Source organism: Salvia hispanica, chromosome 3 (assembly GCF_029641045.1).
Source record: "Salvia hispanica isolate PSC_SH4W2 chromosome 3, Shi_PSC_v1, whole genome shotgun sequence".
Taxonomy (NCBI): domain Eukaryota; kingdom Viridiplantae; phylum Streptophyta; class Magnoliopsida; order Lamiales; family Lamiaceae; genus Salvia; species Salvia hispanica.
In genome coordinates this window covers 53,051,144-53,067,036 of record NC_142694.1, presented here as the reverse complement: position 1 = coordinate 53,067,036, position 15,893 = coordinate 53,051,144, and the positions used below count along the sequence as shown (strand labels likewise).

General features: G+C 35.8%; 1 protein-coding gene across 1 annotated transcript; it reads right to left on the bottom strand.

The window, feature by feature from the left end:
• Positions 1 to 502: 502 nt before the first annotated feature.
• Positions 503 to 14,949, bottom strand: EMB2458 (FtsH extracellular protease family). The gene is made up of 19 exons (XM_048114102.2): positions 13,972 to 14,949; positions 12,922 to 13,393; positions 10,897 to 11,097; positions 10,514 to 10,807; positions 10,097 to 10,366; positions 8,839 to 8,928; positions 8,631 to 8,762; positions 7,986 to 8,159; positions 7,179 to 7,300; positions 6,240 to 6,441; positions 5,238 to 5,366; positions 4,520 to 4,702; positions 4,212 to 4,331; positions 3,696 to 3,881; positions 3,540 to 3,614; positions 2,674 to 2,733; positions 1,794 to 1,901; positions 1,159 to 1,239; positions 503 to 911 (listed from the first exon to the last, which is right to left on the bottom strand). Exons 1-19 carry the CDS (start codon positions 14,859 to 14,861, stop codon positions 846 to 848), a joined length of 3,855 nt encoding a protein of 1,284 aa, XP_047970059.1. The 5' UTR covers positions 14,862 to 14,949; the 3' UTR covers positions 503 to 845.
• Between the last annotated feature and the right edge of the window lie 944 nt (positions 14,950 to 15,893).

Below are 15,893 nucleotides of genomic sequence, written 5' to 3'. Positions count from 1 at the left end.
TTCTTAAAAATAGGGTATTATTTGATTCGTATATATTTTTATTATTAGTTCTTCACAGCTCATTAGTTTTAATTAATATTACTTCATCATTTTTTTCTCTTTCATACTATATATTAATTGAGCATTAAAACTAATGTCATCTACTCCTATAAAGAGTCTTTTTAGGGAATACCGGAAGAACTACTACTCATCAGTACATCGAAATCGATAGTGACGTTAGTTTGAAATATGGAATTGGTAATCTTTAGGTGGTAACTTAACAATGATCAAAAGAATTTATTTACAATACTGGTTCATCTATTGTATTAAGAACCAAAAAGGAAGAGATTATAGGGGTATTCATATGATGAGGGTAAATAATTATATGGTAGTTCTCGAAAGCAAGTCATATCCAGATTAAGAAATTTGAAACGAATAAGTCTGAGGGTATAAAACTTGCAGCAATTCAAATTGAATTGCTCACTGATCCATTATTTTAATTGATATTTAATGCAATTGTAACTAAAACGAAAAAAATATTCTCTCGAGCGTTTCAAATTTCATGAACAGCTTCCGTGGAAGAAGATGCAAGGCATCTATGGTACAAAATGAATATTTCTGGAAATATATATCTTAAGAATTAATCTAAGATATTGAAACAAAAAGTATTACTGTAGTATCTATTTGCCTTTCACATATGTGCACAATTGGTACCTCTTTCTGACTGCTGAGAAGGAAAATTTGAAACAACACTTCTCAAATCTCAACTGAAATACACTCTCTCCTTTTACAGGCCTCTTTAACTTCTTCATCCCCCCTTTAGCAGCTTAGCCGTCCAAGCTATGTCCTAAACTATCCAACCAGTTCTAATTTGCCGCACTTAAAAGGGCAATTGCTGGTGTGTTTCCATCAAGCGAGCTTCGTGATGTTTCCTGCAATCAAGAAAACAGTTTTTTTTAATGTGGTTTACAGACTGAACTAGTGTTCAAGAAGAATGTAAATTCAGTTCAAGTTACTGCTGAATAAGAAAAAAATGAAACGCGCTGTGGATAAGCATTGGAATTTTTAGCTATTCGGGTGCTAGTTGGCACCCTTGCTTCTACAAATTCTAGTACTATCATTTTTTTTGCAAGATATAGAAATTGATTCCAATAGTTTTTATATGCTTCATAACCATACCTCATCATAACTGCTGCTCGAAAGGAAAAATGGCTCTTTTTCTTTAATCCCGCCATTTTCTGCAATTATTCTGTCTAAATCCTGCCAGAAAAAAAAAGTAGAAAAATTATTGTATCAAAAAACAAATAAGTTGCTCATGCATTCCCAAGGACAAAAGAATCATCTTATTCAGCAAATTTAAGATTTCAAAACAAGTATGAAATGATGGTGTATTTCAGCAGTAATATAAATATGGGCATCTTTACCATAATTTTTAATTTAATGAACAAAAATTAAGCAACAAAAACTCACTTACTTCGATATGAAAAGCATCAAATACTTCTATAATCTAAGTATATTGTAACTTCGATAGTTTGTTTGGTTTATAAAAAAAAACTCACTTTTAAGACTAAACATAGTTCAAGTTTTAACAATAAAACTAATCCAAGCATAAAAATACTTTGGATCTAATAAGTTTGACATATCTCTTCGACATCATCACAACAATTAAGAGAAGCCCTGAAAGTAAAGTAAAATTTTTAAAAAATAAAAAATAGAAACAAAGTTACCCTAAAATAAGCCCAGTTATATTCTCAACTAGTTTTCACAATGCTGCTTGAAGAATAAGGCCTTCACCTTGGAAATTGAATACATACCTTTCCTGTCAAAATTTCGTACTCAATGAGTTCCTCAACAATTTTCTCCAGGACCAAACAATTTTTCTGAAGCAGAACTCTTGCCTTGTCATATGCCAAGTTGTAAATCTGCAGACATTCAGTTATGTCGATTAAGAAATGACATTTCTAGGTAGAAACGGAAATTGTAGGAGAAAAAATGTACTCCCTGTGTTCCACGTTAATGGAGTCGTATTCCTGTTTTGGGATGTTTCAACATAATAGAGTTATTTCTATTTTTTGCAAACATTTTCTTCTACTTTATGCCCTCTTCATTTCTCTACCTTATTCTTTCTTCTACTTAATCCTCTCTCAACTAAACACATTAATCATCTATTTTTTAATCTTTGTGCCAAAAAGAAATGCCTCTATTAACAAGAAATAGAGGGAGTATGCATTAAGATAACTGACTTAAATAGAATTATGAGTTGCAGTTGCAACATCCTGCTTGGCACCACAGATCATTAATTTGAATTTTCAATATTAATACCAGTTTGAACAACAAGTGCAAGAAGAAAGTACACATCAGCAGCTTTATTCACAAGGAAAATTCAGTGGACCGAAAAGTATAGTCTCTTTTGGATGCAGTCATTTGAACACCAAAACCATGAATTCTGTCAAAAAGTAGGATTTTCGTTTTATATCCCCTTGGAGAATGGAGAGAGTAAAATAGGTCAGCAGGTGGCAGTGGTGGGGAAGGGGCTTGGCTGTAGTCATTGAAAAGGTAAGGAGGGTGGAAGAGTATTCTTAAGTATAATGCACTTAAAAAAGAAAAAAGCAACTGAAGGGGAAACAGGCTTAGCTCATATATGGATATTTAAAGAGCACTACAATCTTAGACAATCACGCACAAGTAACATACCTTTTCAACTTTAGCAGCCATCTCATATTCAAAGTTGTCTCCCATACTCAGAGCTGTCGCCTGTGAAATAATCATGAGATAAATATGCTTGCAGCATAAGTATTTAAGAAGAAAGCTTCTCAGACTTAATAAATAAACTTCTGCGTGACATTATGATACAGATGCAGAGGGAGATACACAACAACTTGAAGCACTCAAAAGTGAACAATCTTGTGCTCAGATATTTGGTTTGTTTCTTTGTGGTGCTAGTTTCTTCCTAGAGCCCACATCCCAACCCCATTTGCTGAAAAAACCATATCGCAAAGCATGGATTTCCATTGAAGACTGACCAACTACACTGCTCTTGTAATGATTTCTAAAAGATGGCTATCATCTGTGATATATTAGTTTTCTTGATATTAACTGAATTACTTTCATTCAAACAATATTAAAAATTAAGCAGATATAAAGAGATTTGAGTACATATAGTCCAACCAGTATCCAAAATAGAGAACTGAAAAAAACATAACTGGTGGTGGATCAGTAGGATATACAGAGTTTTCCAGTAGATATCATCCTTGAGTTAAAACAACTAAGAAGAGAAGATTTTCACAGATGTCTAAATCAAGTTCTAGTGTAAACTGGGGAGAAGGTAAAAGGCACTATCAAAGCAAAATTGTTCAGAAGCAGAGCACTTGAAGAGTGAACCTAAAAGATCTCTATTTGTAAAAATATTGAGTTGTGAAGGTATTGAATGGGGTAACTTTAACAAGGTAAATGGTAACTGCTACATGAGGTGACAACGACCACCTGTCATTCCTATTTGTGGGTCAATGTGGTGCCCCTTGCAATGGATAAAAACATCACAAACATTAGAAGATTAATACCGCAGTTCCATGGTGGTAAATTGTTGGACTGTCATCCGGACCCCACCCATACTGAATGACCATCCTAGTAGCAATCTGCATCCAAGACCATGTAGAGTCAGATGAAGATATAGTCGTGATGAACATGAAGAATGAGAAATTAAAGACAGCTACAACCTCCTGAGCATCCTTCAGCTCTGAGGCAGAAAGAATATTTTCCTCTCCAAACGGAAGTAGTAGCTGCGAGGCAATATAAGAGCCAAAGCAGAATACAAGCTTCTTCTCAAGATATGCCCTTGTCTCAACATTCCCATTTACGGAATCGTCATTCCTACCCTTGGTAATCTTGGTGCATCCAATTCCCTGCAATTAAAAGAGCCAAAGTTGCCACTTTATTACTGCAATTATTTTGCTTTTGAAATCTGTTAAATCATAGTGAAGAACATTAGACTATTTTAAAAGTAAAAATTTTCATCACTAAAAGTGAACTTGATTGAAATGGAAATAAGAGATCTAGATATGAAGAACTGGAAATGAAATATGCAACCAATATACTGGAAGGGAGAAAAGAAAAAGGAAAAAGTCATCTGCAGTTACAGAACGTATCTTCAGAACAAAGAGGATGATGACCTTCTATTCACAATAAATGCAAAACATTACAAAGTATGCCTGTTGTGAAAAGAGAAAACATACCTCCCAAGAAGAAGGTTCAAGCCAAAGGTTATCAACAACATCAAAATTTGGTAACAGAAGAGCCATGAGACCCCGGCCAGCAGCCCAGACTGCATGGGGAAATTTTGTCTCCCTGGTCCACTGCAGAATATCAAATTTAAATTTAGTCGAGTGAGCTATGAGCTTATTTAAATGCTTCCAGCTGTGTTACACAGTGGAACATAACATAGATGCGCTTTACATTAGAATGTTCTCAGTATATGTTTGCATATATTAATCAGTATAGACTACTCTACTTAGCAATAATTGTAGTCAATACAGTAGCTTACATCAAGAGGTGGACTTAGCAGTTCTATTCCATTGTTTATTTGACCATATGGTTCCATTTGGTCAACAACATCCTGCAAATCCTCTTTTGTCAATGTCAGACCAAGATGATTCACCATCATCTTGCTTATTCTCTTCACAATTTTGGTTTTCGCAACCCATCTAGGGACCAAGGGACTGAAAGTCTGCAACATGGACATACATATGTAAAATAAATGTGTAAATTGACAAGTCTTTATGTCTACAGCCTACTGAAAAATACTTGTAAAATGCATGGTGGGCAATGGTTACAACAGGCATAACTTACTGTCCAGTGATATTTCAAAAATCATGAGTGTATTTAGGAATGCAGTTTCATATTATCATAATAGCATCAAAGGACCGATGATTGAAACTTCAAAAGAAATGCCAATACAAACAGAATTTTGCTAGTGACCAGTATAAATCTACATAACACTTCAATAAAGTAATATAGATCTGATTTTTAATTGCCCACTACAGACATAAGTAGATAAACGCTTTCTAGTATCTGAGTCCTGACACATGGTCTATATCCATCTATGAGTTTCAATGTCCACAGAAGAGCATGACCAAGAATAAAAAGCAGAAGAGACTTAAGGATCAAGATTCAGTGTTCACATGAAATCATGGACAACAGACCAATCATGAGGACTTTGCAAACTGAAAATGAACATCAATGATGAGGGCAATAGTTCTTACAGCAAACCAACTGCAGTAGCTCAAAAGTTCATCTGTGTCCAGAAACTTTCTTCTGAAGGCACTACCTTCCAGAGACAGTGGGACTAGTTTTAATTCTATAGGACGAAGAAGAGCCGTTTTTTCAGCAACCTGCAGGTTTGTAACTAGAAGATTGTTATCTGCTAGTCAAAAAGTTTTTGAGTTCGCATTAGAAAAATTAAAAATCTAGACGGACCACCAATTATTTTAAGTTAAGTACCCGTTAATATCCTATTGTTCTTGTGTGCACAATCACAATTTGTCCATGATAAACAACAGGATTAAAGATAGTAGAAACATCTTACAGCACCAATATCAACATGTAATATAAACCATTTATATTTCAGATTAACCCAGGTCTAGAGTTTCATTGCCTTCAGAAGAATTCAACTGAAGACAAGTTCAAACTTTAATTCATTTTTTCAAGTTATCACATATAATTAGGTACATGATCATTTCACTCCCAGAACTATTGATTGGTTCGAAAGGAGAATAAATGGGTCAATAGTTTGGAATTCATGGGCTCCAAGAGAAAGTGTAATTTGGAAGTTTATTCCAACAAAAAATCACTTGGTTCTGTAGAAGCGACAACAATTAGCAATAGACAATAAGTTTCCAAATTATCCCACACTTGGTATTATTTGAAATTACATAGACAATATCTCTGATAATGAACAGAGTGTCAGAGTAATAAAAGTAGCTAAAAATAGTAAGGACTGTATGTTTCCAATTTAGCTCATGCATTCAGTAAACCTGATCCCAGTATCTTCATGCAAAGACCAGTTATCTATCCTAATTTCCAGATCAAATTGGTGATATTTGAGTTTTGAGTATGGAGCAGACCAACCAATATGCCAAAAGGCCAGATGGCAAGCACCCCACCAAAGTATGGATTCAAAAAGAAAAAAGATAATAATGAGATATGTAACTAGTTCAAGCATATATATGATAAAATCACAATGGAAAACATTGTAACTTCAATACCTTTCTCCAGTCAACAAAGTTAATGAGATCCTCATCCATCGTTTCTCTTGCAGCAATATGTAGGATCCTCTCTCTTTCTGCTTGAGTGGGTCGTTGAAGATGAAATATTCTATCCATTCTACCAGGACGCTGCAAAGCTTCATCAACTTGTTTGAGATTTCGAGTAGTAGCCATCAGCACAACTCCATCTTGTTTCTCAAACCTAAGAGAATATAGCAAATGCAAAACAGGAAGGACATATTTATGTGATAAGTCAGATCTCCAGTGTGATTTAAGTATCCTGAAATCTAACATGCATGTATGATTTAAGTATCCTGAAATCTAACATGCATGTGTGATTTAAGTATCCTGAAATCTAACATGCATGATTTAGGTACTCTGTACAGCTAAAAAATCCAAATGTGTGGGCTGAAAGGAAGTCATAATCTGCAAGTGGAATAATGTTGAATAGTAACTTCACAAATATATACTCCCTCCGTCCCAAGATAAGCAAGGCGCTTCTTTTTCGCCCTCGTTTTGGAAAAATGATATAAAATAGTTAGAGTGGAGAGAGAGTTCTCTACATAATTCTCCCTTACTTTACTTTTTCTCCACTTCAACTATTTTATATCATTTTCCCAAATTAGTGCGAAAAAGAAGCGGCTCGCTTATCTTGGGACGGAGGGAGTATATAAATATAAATAAATTAAAATAAAATTATTCGGCACTCCATGTCATCTGCAAACGCAATTGAAGACATTGTTCTACGTGGGGAAGATAGATAAGATAGAATATGCTCTAAAGTAAATTTAAGTAAAGTTCTTTCATATTTCAAATACACCACAAAGAAAGGAGCAATTAGCAATTAATTTATGTCATTCAAGACCTTGTAATAATCCAAAAAGAGTGTGTTACAGTTAATCATGCAAATCAGAAACTAATAAGAAAACATAAGTTTACCCATCAAGTTCCACGAGAAGTTGATTAATGAATGCCTCATGATCCTGCTTTTTGGTGTGAAGGAACTTTCCACGGACACCAGCAAAGAGGTCAAAGTCTTCGACAAATATAATGACAGGAGCCTACATTTATAAAGATGCAGTGGAAGATTGGTGGTTAAGCACATGCTTAAGGACTAAGGAGGAGGAAAAACTCAAAAAGTTAAAGGACTAGTTCACAGAATCACAGTACATTAGAAAGAACGTGATGTGAACGAAAAGAAGGATGCAATGATAAGGGAGACTGAAATTAAATAGTAATAAATGCCATTTCCTCCTAAGGATGAACCTTTCTCATTCCAGTTAATTTTATACAATCGCAATTTCAGTCATATTTAATTTCCAGTTCATATCATCTATGAGTGTGTTTTTTCTTCATCATTCCAGCCACCTCAGAGCCTTTACTACATATCAACCGGTGCGGTGAACGTATCATGTTCAATAGTGATCCCTCGCAGCACTGAAACACGTCTCAAAGAATTGGAGAAGCCGGTCGAGGCACTCACCACCGGTCAGTTCGATACTCTCCAGAGCCAGTTCAGTACCATCGACGTCATAATTGGCGAATGCATCGAGGCTCTGGCATAACTTTATTTTCCTCACAAAAATAGATAAATATATACATATCAAAATATCATGCAATAACCAATGCGGTGTTTATGTGACCCTTTGGAACACCCACGACGGTACAAGTTTCATAACAGTCCTTGCTGTAATCAACACTTCGATCGCACAAAATAGAGTTAAATGATAGGAATGAATAACCAACCAGATCACGTGCAGTTTGAAACAACTCTCTAACATTTGATGCACTTTGGCCTACCCAAAGACCAGCTTCCAGCTGTTGGGCTTTTACTTCTACAACAGGAACCTTGGCTTCTGCAGCTATAGCCAGTGCAAGGGATGTTTTACCAGTTCCTCTCTCACCAACGATAAGAACACCCTGTGACACAAGTATGAAACTCAGGTTCAACTCATATGTTGAGTTAACCTATATACTTTAAACAAACATTACCATCAAGAACATGATGATAGGCTCAATAAACAACAGGATGTTACTTCAAAGAATTAGAAGCAGATATCAACCGAAAGGAGAAGGTTTTGACAAAGATAATGATGGCAACTGACAACTTAGGAGAGTACCAAAACCGCAAAGATCAGTGCATATTGTTAGTTTAAGGATAGCTGCCAAATGCAAAATATGTGACTTCAAGGCTACATCAAGTAAGTATCTCACCTAGAAAGACACATTTCTATACAACCAATCAGCTATGTTTGTAAGTGAAATAGGGAAATGTGTTGGTCGTCATGAAAATGTAAGTCACCAGAAGTAGACACATGACCCACATGATAGAGAGCAAACTACCCAGAGAACAGTATCCAGTATTGGTTCGTATATGATAAAATGCCATACCCGAGGTGCACGAGCTCCCATTTCTTGGAATGCATTAGGATTTTGTAGAAATGCCACAACTTCATTGATTTCTTCTTTCATGGATTCAACGCTCGCAAAATCCTTGAGTCGTATTGGAGGACTTTTTATTCTCTAAAAGAATTGACAAAAAACAATTAGAAATAGTTATAAGTCTGAAATAATGAGATAAATGAGCATATGATGAAACCTTCATATGATCAAAGGCAGTGCTGATTGGATCAACACCAGCTTTTCTCTTTTGCCTTATCTTCCTGGACCTATACCTAAGATAACCTTTCTGCAGAAAAGTATAGAAGGTAATAAACGCACAATCAATGACACTTCAATATCCAAAAGTAGACAAATTTACATTATTCAACAACAGATTAAAACATAATAAAAAGAAGCAAATATCGTTGTTTTCCTTAGCAAAGCAGATGCTTTCTTTCCTTTCCCAATGGTTTTTACTCATACCCCCTCATTTTTTTCAGAATGGAAGATCTTGATAATCCTTTGGGAAAGAAGTCCAAATTCATTTTAATATAAACAAACTAACTTTACAATGAAAAATAAAGTGGCATGAAGATGATGAAGGAATATGAATAGAAAGCAAAATTAAAAGTAACAATTGTATAGGAATGCCCTACAACTAAGAGCTGGCAGAATTTCACATATGGTCTTTGAATTTAGTGTAAGGCTGCCAACATAAATATGTCAAAATTGTGTTCAAACTTGCCAACATAAATATGTCAAAATTGTGTTCAAACTTCTTGATGAAATCTAGTTCAAACAGGCATGTATCATGCACAAAAAATCAAGCTCGTGCAGCTTGGTCTTTTCTCAGACAAACATCTCTTTTTTGTCAGCGAGCAAAAGCTTGGATCAAGTTTACATCTTACTAGATGAGAAAATGTGGATGCTAGTGGTGTTATAAATGAGTCTACCCTGAATGTCCCACAATCTCATCTCTGCCAGAGTTCAACCAGGGAAAAATTGGAAATAGATGCCCCCCATCCTGAGCTAAAAAAGGATCAGTGCGGTTTAATGTTCAAACCCAAGATTAAAAGACAATGTTTTCTTAATTCTGCTAGATTTAGCCAAGAGCAATTGCACAAGCGGAATATAATCCCACTTTTTATCTATGGAATCCTTGGACTACAATTATTTAGAGAATTCTAGCTATCTGCATTGATACTACTTTACGTGATACTAGGTAGATTTGAACTCATTGTATAGTATACAAACATTGTGGTTGAGTATGACGAATGCAATGATACAACAAATTTTCCCATCCCTTTAGTAATGACAACTGATATAAAGATTTGACAAATGAGATTATTTAATACTATCAGAATAGAACAAAATTAGGTTCTTAGTTTGTTTTGTTCCTAGACTATGGAACATCTAAATTATGTTCAAGTCAAACAAAGTCAATACGAGAGACATTTAGCAAAGCAGGAATTTACCACTCTCCGCAACTTCCTGAAGTTCGGATCTTTCCTTAAAGGCCCAAAACCAAGTACTCTTGGAATATTCCTCTTCAAGAAGCGGAACACATGAAAGATCACATATCCATATATGGCAGTCCTAACCAAAAACCAAAAATACCACAAAAATCCATCTGTTTTCCTTGATTTGAAGTTCGTTTCAGCTTCAGATTGCCATGTCAAATACCAAGTGGAGCTAACAGATACATCGGAGTACTCTGGCCAAGCCATACCCAAACGCATCCTCACCTGTATCAGCAAACAAAGAGTAGTGGATAATGCATTGGGATATCATTATAACATGAAAAATAGGCACACACTTGGTTATAAGAGAATTAAAAGTGGACCAAATTAGTAAGATTCAGAGCTCAAATTGTCAATGAATAATTCAACTACCTCATAGGGGATAACAAACTCCAGAACGGGAAACACAATCATCATCATTATGTCATCATTAATATCCCTTATTTTTACAAAGGTCCAATCTCTTGCACGTGATACAACACTAGTCCTCCATAATCCAGTAAAGCACTGACGGAAAAGTGTTAGTATCAGAAGAAACTGTTGATTGATATCCAACTCTGAGAGGGGGATCCACATTAGCTGAACTGCAGTTGGGATTCCAGCTGTTATCATTCTCAAATACAATGCATCAAAACCCCCCAAATCTTCAAACAGCATGTCAAATTCCTGCGACAAAACCATATAACAGTATGACTCTGGCAAAACTGATTTGAAAAGAGATTTGGTTTGTCAAAGAGATCAGTAAATGATCTTACTTTTGCGTCCACATAATATTCCTTGTCATCCCCCTTAAGTGTAACATACATGGCTGCCCAATCGTGTCTTATTCGAGCATTCTCCACAAGCTTCTTGGACACGGCATAGGGAACAGCTATTGGATCCAATTCCCACCTATTCTTTTGTTCATTGTACCATGTCCTTGATGCTACTCTATCCCGATCAAGAAGAATACGCCCCTATATCATATATTCGCAAGTCAGAATAAAGAATAGTAAAAGAATCTGTATATTCAAATATGCAAAGAGAGCCCTTTCAAAAAAGGACTCAGAAAGGGCTGGATTTGAGCACAAGGAAGATCTGAATGGACAAGAGGATAGAATTGTTTGCCTGCTCCAGATTTATCTTGTCCTCTAAAATCTACAAATCCAACACCGTGAACTTTCCCTACCACTTATATATATATGCAAAAGGTGGCAATGCAGCTATACATAAACTATCAGATCATGCAATTGGAACATAAGAGATGACGGAAGACAATCTCTAATAACTTCCTCCATCAATAAGACCAATTCATTGGGGGGTGCCAGAAACAAAATAAAATAATTTTCAAACTCCTATATAGGCAAATTCCTTACTTCACCGCACTGAAGGACAGCTTCAGCTTGGATCCTCAAGATCTGCTTGTTATAGCAGATAAGTAGAGAATAGGTGGCAAACAACTCCAAAGGATGAAGTTTCAAAACCAGGAAAAAGAACTCGGAAAGCCAAGATTTTACATTTACAGACACACACTATTCGCTTGACCAACTGTAATAAAAACCTATGCCTGTTATAAAATAGCATTGTTTTACAAATTTTGATTATATCCTTGTTGTTTACTCCCTCCGTCCTATGGTAGATGTCACACGTGGGTGATAGCACAGGATTTTATGAGATGTTGTTTTGTGTTAAAAGGAGAGAGAAAATATTTTTACATATTAATATGAAAGAGAACATTTTCCAAAAAAAATGTGACATCTTTTGTGGGAAAAACTAAAAATGAAAGTGTGGCATCTACCTTGGGATGGAGGGAGTATTATATCTGAGGAAAATGGTGTGTTGTGATAATATATCTATCAATTTATTTATATTATAAAATAATTCGTATTCTTACAAATTATGATTGCACAACAATAGCATTAATTATTTGTTTTATAAAGATAGTTGAATAATTTAATACTCCCTCCGTCCCATAATAGATGTCACACTTTCCTTTTTAGCTTGTCCCACAAAAGATGACGCATTTCCTCTTTTAGAAAAAGTTCCCTCTCACATTAATTATAAAATTATATTTTCTCTCACCACTTAACACACAAAATAACATCTCCTAAAATCCAGTGCCATCTCCCAAGTGTGACATCTACTATGGGACGGAGGGAGTACATGACAAGATCTTGTGTATCTACTAGCTATACCTTATCAAAATTGTGGTTTAATCTTTATCTATTTTTACTTATATTCATCATTAAAATCCATTACTTTTACACGTGTTGCATGTCCCACCGTGCTAAGAAGAATGAACAAAGGGGTTAGAGCTGAAGCCTCCCTGGAAGGGTTCCGAGGGATAGAGTGTAAGTCTCGAACAAGCAAAAAGTAGCAATATATACATGCAAGACAGTTATTTTCATAATGTTTGGTGCACCAGACATAAAGATGTGACGAAAGTACTCACAAACTGTACAATATTGGAGCAAGTAATAAAATTCCAGGCCATTTGACCATAATAATAGGAGGGGTTATCAAGAAAAATGGTAGGAGTAACGGAAGCATATATGTCATTCAGGCCATCAACCGGTAAAGAAGAGATGTTACAAGAACATTGTCACATGATCCTTTAAATTTCTTAGTCATAAAAGTCAAGCTGAATATCCATGAAAATAGAAAAGGCATAAAACAATTGCACTAAATTACAGCTAAAAAAATATCTTATAAAAATGAAAGATAATTCTACAGCTCTATTTTGAACTAAACATAATAAGTGCATGAGAAACACAACTAGCACAAGTGCATTTTTGGCATACCTGTCTTTCAGCCACATACGTTTTGCCTAGTTCCGGATCTTCCAGAAGACGTTTCTTAAGGTCCATCTTAGCATCCTCTCGCCATTTCTTCCAACCATGAAGTAAATGGTGGCTTGCAGCTTTTGGTATTACCACCTCCTTCTTTCCAAATATCCACTTCAGCTCAATATCTGGAAAACCTTTTACTACCTCATCTGGTGGTGTGATTTCTACAAAGCGTCTTTCCTCACCATGTTTCTTCATAGCCTTCCTGATGTTAGCCTCCAGATTATTTTGCATCTCCTTCGAATCCCTGAGAACTTGTTGTATCCGATGAGCAAAAGCAGTTGAGTCTTGATTGGAAAGAAACTCTGCATCCTCATTTAGCAGGACAGTGGGTAAAATAATCTGTTCCTGAAACTTCCTATTCGCTTGCTGTAGTTCTTTCTGAAGCTCACTCTTCGAGAGCTTGGTAGCAGGGGGTTTTGAGGTACTGTAAGTCAATAAGACCAGCAGATTAAGAAACAAGGCAGGATCAGAGTAATATACTTTGGACAGCTGATGAGGAATTGTCGGACCTATATGTACAGCAACAAGTACCTTGGAATTGAGATTCACAAGATAGCAGATGTAATGAAATTAATGAACTATACCAGCATGCTTAAAATTCATGAAGCACTGGGTCCAAGAATATGGAATAAATATTAGTTGGCTGAAAGCAAAAGTTTAATAGTTAGCACATGATGTCAGCATGATGGTTTCAGATTTTTGGTAACAATTGCATTAGCAGATGTTTCAATATCTTAGTTACAAAAACATCTCCATTTTTAAGTTAAAAGTTAAAGTACAACAATACGCAATCAATTTTGAATCGGAGTGAATAATTAATCCTAGGCTATAGCTCAGTGAAATTTCCAGGAAACCTAATTGGGGATGGTGAGACAGGAGACATCAAAAATATTCAGAACATAATTTTGCTTCAAGAGTTTGGTGTTGCAGACACTTGTTATCACTTGTTGAGCCACTCCTTAACAAAAATTTCATCAGCGAGGCATATAATGCATTCTTTACCTCTGACTACCTTGACTCCTCAGTTCAGTCAATACGTTCTTGACCAATGCCTCACACTCTCTCTCAATCGACAAAAGCTCCCTCACACCAATACTTAATGCTATAGTTTCTTGACTCTCAATCAGGTCTTCAATCTCCCCAATTCTCCCCCATATGTCATTATATTCTCTCTCCAAGCTCCTCTTTTCCTCTCTCAACCTCTGAAGCTTGTCACCTCCACCTTTTGCTTTCCTCATTAAACCCTGCTCCTCCTTCTTCAACTTAGATGACTTGCTCACAATCTCCTCCGTACGGTCCATCAGTGCCTCCTTCTCTGCTTTCAAAACACTCAGCTCCGAGTAAAGCCCATTCAGTATTTCCTCTTGCAACGACGTCTTTGTCCTTTTAACTTCCTTCAAGCCCTCCTCAACAGCCACAGCAAAATCCTCATTTCCCGCATTTCTCGCCTCCTCAATTACCTTTACCAGCTTCGACACAGTCGCCAATAACCTCCGAGTATACTGCGAATATTTATGACCCTTTTCCTCTATTGTCGCAGAAGAGGCGGCTGCCGCCAATGCAGGTTTCTGGAACCCGAGAAGCGGACAGAAAACCCCAATAAATACATAGAACAGTGCATAGGCGATTGGCTTGGCAACATCAAGCGCATTATTTCCGCCATTGGAGTGTTTTAAGCTAATTTGTTGGGTTCTGGGCAGGTTTTTATCGGCCTTATCATCGGAGGCGGAGCATCTAACTCGGAGTGGGTGAAGCGGCGAGAAGGGTTTGAGAGAAACGGGGGAATTTCGGGGGAAACGAGCGGTCTTGGGTGAGGGTTTGGCGCCGCGGCGGAGTGGGAAATCGAAAAGGGAGAAGTTTTGGAGGGATGGAGTGAGAGTAGTTGAATTCATCACCGCATTTGAAATGTATTGTGAAATTCTTTGGAGAAATAGATAAGAAACTCTCCTCTTGCTGATGTTGCAGTCGCGTTTTGGGGGACGATGGCTGATTACGTTGTACTAATAAATTTATTAATAGGAGGAAACTTTTAGTCCCACAAAAAAAATGTCACACTTTCTCTTTTAATTTGTGCTATGATGTCACATTTACTTTTTTGGAAAAATTTCTCACTCAAATTAATATAAATATTATTATTTTCTCTTTCCACCTAACACACAAAACAAAACTTCCTAAAATCCTGTATCGTCCCACAAATATGACATCTTTTGTGAGACGGAGGCAGTAACATTTAGGAAAGAAATATATTTTATTGATGTGAAATTGTTAAACAAATTTGATAATTATACTAATACTAATTTAATTCTTTCTACTTTGCTCAATCTAATTTAAATAGGAGTATTTAATTTATGTAATTGTTTAGCCAAATAATAATAATCTAATTCTTACTCGTGTTTGGTTTAAAAATAGTAAATCGCCGTGATGTACAGTTATTTTGGCCATCATACAACATTTAGAGGGTTTTATTATTTTTTCGGATTTATTTAAATTTACTACTGCACGTTTTTTTTTTTAATTCATAGAGTTTCGTTAGCCATTTATTAATACTCCATGCGTCTTATTTAAGATGTCCACATTTTCTTTTTAATTTGTGTCACTCAAGATGTCTACTTTTTATATATGAAAATGAATCTCTCTCCTTTTTCCTCCTAATGTATTCAACTACTTTTTTCTCAATACTTACTACAATTAACAACTGACTCCATCCACCATTAGGAGTTGTTACCAAACATATGAATGAAATCAACCAATATACACTACTAACAATTTCATTCTTTTTATCACAAGAGCAAGAGAAATTATCATTTCATTCTCATGTTTATTCCTTTTCTTCCTTATTCCATTCGATGATACCAACAAGAAGAACTCAAGATTCACATGACATGTAGGATTGGATTAATATATCAATACTACAAGTGCAGGTG